Genomic DNA, 3466 nt, shown 5'->3' on the forward strand with positions numbered 1-3466 from the left:
TACCGTGAGAGCCTAGAGGGAGAGCTCAGGGGGCACTGCGTGATACCGAGGACCACGAAGGGGATCGAGATGGAGGTCGCAAGACTGCAGGCCTCAATCATCGGCTCCTACGAAAGATCATGCCCGTTAAAACAAAGGAGAGAAAGCAAAAGGGTTCCCTGGTGAAACAATGAACTGAATAAGCTCAGAGCCAGGGCGCGGAAGCTTCTGAACAAGGCGATGAAGGCAAATACCGTAGAAGCCTGGGACTCGTATAAAGAGGCCCAGAAGGCCTACAAAAAAACGATCAGAGTATCCAAAAGAAGGACCTGGAAAAACTTCTGCCAAGAAACCGAGGCCCTACCGCTGGTAGCTAGGCTTCGGAAGGTATTTGTATCCGGGCCTCCACAAAAACTGGAAGGTCTAAAAGTTCCCAATGGAGGAGTCACAGTTGACTCCCTGCAGACGTTGAGCCACCTTGTGGAGACGCACTTCCCAGGCTCGGAACTGATACCGGAGGAACTGTTCCAGAAGGAACAGGCACCTCTCAGGAACAGCGCACGGGACTGGGAACTGGCCGCAAAGGTGGTCACGATAGACAGATTAAGATGGGCTATAAACTCATTTAGTAGGTACAAAAGCCCGGGTGTAGACGGGATTTTCCCGGCTCTTCTTCAGGAAGCCGGAGAGGACCTGTTGAAGCAGCTATGTAAGATATACAGAGCATGCCTAGCACTGGGATATGTACCGCTTCAATGGAGAATAGCCAGGGTGGTCTTCCTGCCTAAGCCAGGCAGAAGTGGCTACGATACGGCGAAATCCTTCAGGCCAATCAGCCTAACATCCTTTCTACTAAAAACTTTAGAAAGGCTGGCTGATAGGCACATCAGAGAGCATGCACTGGCAGAAAGGCCAATACACGCCTCCCAGCATGCGTACCAGTCGGGCAAATCCGTGGAAACGGCGCTCCACCATCTTGTAAGGGAGGTGGAAGAGGACCTATCCCAGGGGGAGTCCGTCGTGAGTATTTTCATAGACATAGAAGGGGCTTTCGACAGCACATCTTTCGATGTGATGAATGAAGCAGCAAGAAGCTTCGGGATTGACGACAGTCTGGTCACCTGGATCGACAATATGCTACGAACCAGGACCATAATAACCTCCTCGGATGGGTCTTCGTTGAGGGCACGCATCGCAAGGGGTTGCCCGCAGGGGGGGAGTCCTGTCTCCCCTGCTGTGGACCCTTGTGGTAGACGGGCTACTCCGCAGGCTCAGCGAGGAAGGTTTTCTGGTGATAGGGTATGCGGATGACATCTGCATATTGGTTAGAAGCAGACACCCGCACTATATAGCGAGAAGACTGCAAGAAGCACTCATACTCGTGCAAAAATGGTGCCTATCCCATAAACTCATGGTAAACCCTATCAAGACGGAGATGGTACTATTCTCGAGGAAAAGACGCTTTGAATTCAAGGCCCCCTCACTGTTCGGGGTGGAGATTAGTCTATCTATCTCAGCGAAATATCTAGGGGTCACCCTAGATATGAAGCTAAATTGGAAACTCCACATCGGAAAGCAGGCACAAAAGGCAATCGCAACTAACTGGGCCTGCAGGAGGATGTTTGGAACTACGTGGGGACTAAAACCAAGAATGGTCAGGTGGATATACACCGCAATCTTGGACCCCAAGTAACATATGCCTCTGTTGTATGGTGGAATGTTGTATGGTGTATGGTTTCCTCTATGAAGAAACAATGCAACAGGAGGCACCTGGAGAAGATCCACCGCCTAGCATTGCTCGGGATGACTGGGGCTTTCCGCACCACACCGACAATGGCAATGGGGGCACTCATGGACCTGGCACCACCACATATCATGGTAGAAGCAGGAGCCAAGAGCACAGCCGTAAAACTGTTCTTAGCAGGCAAATGGAAGATGGCTTCAACGGGCCACGCGTCTATCCTTAGGGAATTCAGGGAACCAGTAGGGGCCTTAACTCTAGGAGGAGACGCGTGCGACCCGACATACCATTTTAAAAACAGCTTCCGGGTAAACATCCCATTCAAGGAAGCGTGGGAAGTAAACCGGGAGGAACTCCTCACTCCGGGAGGGCTGATCTGGTATACGGACGGCTCCAAAACCAAGACGGGTACCGGAGCAGGAATATGGGGGGAGAGGCCCAGGGCAGAGATAGCAATGTCCCTGGACCCGCACGTATCCATCCTTCAAGCGGAAGTGTTTGCCATATGGGCATGTGCCAAGCTGTGCTTGGAACGGAACTATAGGGACAAGCACATCTACATCTGTAGTGACAGTAAGGCTGCGCTTGGATCCATACGTGCTACGATAGTGCGATCCATGCTGGTACAAGACTGCACGGACATGTTGGAACGGCTGGCTAATAACAACAACCGCGTCAACCTAATCTGGGTACCTGGATATGCAGGTATCCCGGGAAACGAGAAGGCGAATATGCTGGCAAGGGAAGGAGCTAGAAGGCCCAGCCCAGACACAGCATACCGCATAGGTGTCGATAGAGGGACGGCAAAGGAGACGGTGAGGGAGTGGGCGTGTACCCAAACCCACCTGACCTGGAGCAGTACTCAGGGAATGAGACACACTAAGGCTATGTTCAAAGGGCCATCGTCAAGGCTAGGCAAGACTGTGAGTCGCCTAGACAGAAACCAATTGCGTTTGCTCGTGGGGCTCATTACTGGGCACTGGTATACGAGGAAACACTTGATGCACCTAGGAACCGGCAACGAACCAAGGTGCCCTAGATGTGGAGAGGAGGACGAGACTCCCATCCACCTGATATGGCGTTGTTGAGGCATGGAGGCCCTAAGGCGATCTTGTTTTAGGGCTGTCACACTTGACAACGCACGTATGGAGGACATTGGAGTGGGAAGGCTTCTGGGCTTTGCCAAAGAGGCCGGCCTACACAATACACCCCAACCTTAGTACTGCCCACAGGGGCTCGGGCACAATGGTCCCGGGAGGACTGAGTGCCCGGAAACAGCGCAGGAATAATAATAACTACATCTGCATTAGATATGTAATATACATTTAATAACAATATCGTTATTAGTATATCTACATTAGATGTAATGGAATATACTGGTTCGTTACTACAGATCAATGTACATTTAATAACAATATTATTATTACTATATCTGCGTTAGATATGTAATATACGTGTAATAACAATATCATTATTACTATATCTACGTTAGACACAATGTAATACACTTATCCCTTCGTACAGATCAATGTACATTTAATAACAATATCATTATTACTATATCTATATTAGATACAATGTAATATACTAACTCCTTCATACAGATCAATGTACATTTAATAACAATATCATTATTACTATATGTTGCATTAGATATGTAATATACATTAAATAACAACAACATTATTACTGTATCTACATTTGATGTAATGTAATATCTTGATACCTTCCTGCAGATCTAGTACA

At 48.8% G+C, this 3466-nt stretch overlaps 1 protein-coding gene across 1 annotated transcript; it reads left to right on the top strand.

Moving 5' to 3' along the window:
* Nucleotides 1-1782: 1782 nt before the first annotated feature.
* LOC123988664 lies at nt 1783-2808 on the top strand. Its single transcript, XM_046289416.1, has one exon. The coding sequence runs from the start codon at nt 1783-1785 to the stop codon at nt 2806-2808; it is 1026 nt and encodes a 341-aa protein (XP_046145372.1).
* Nucleotides 2809-3466: the final 658 nt, after the last annotated feature.

This window comes from Osmia bicornis, unplaced genomic scaffold (assembly GCF_907164935.1).
Source record: "Osmia bicornis bicornis unplaced genomic scaffold, iOsmBic2.1, whole genome shotgun sequence".
NCBI classification, from domain to species: Eukaryota; Metazoa; Arthropoda; class Insecta; order Hymenoptera; family Megachilidae; genus Osmia; species Osmia bicornis.

Excerpts from the sequence above, each read along its gene's own strand:
- LOC123988664 (XM_046289416.1), top strand. The coding sequence starts at position 1,783 with ATGACTGGGGCTTTCCGCACCACACCGACAATGGCAATGGGGGCACTC.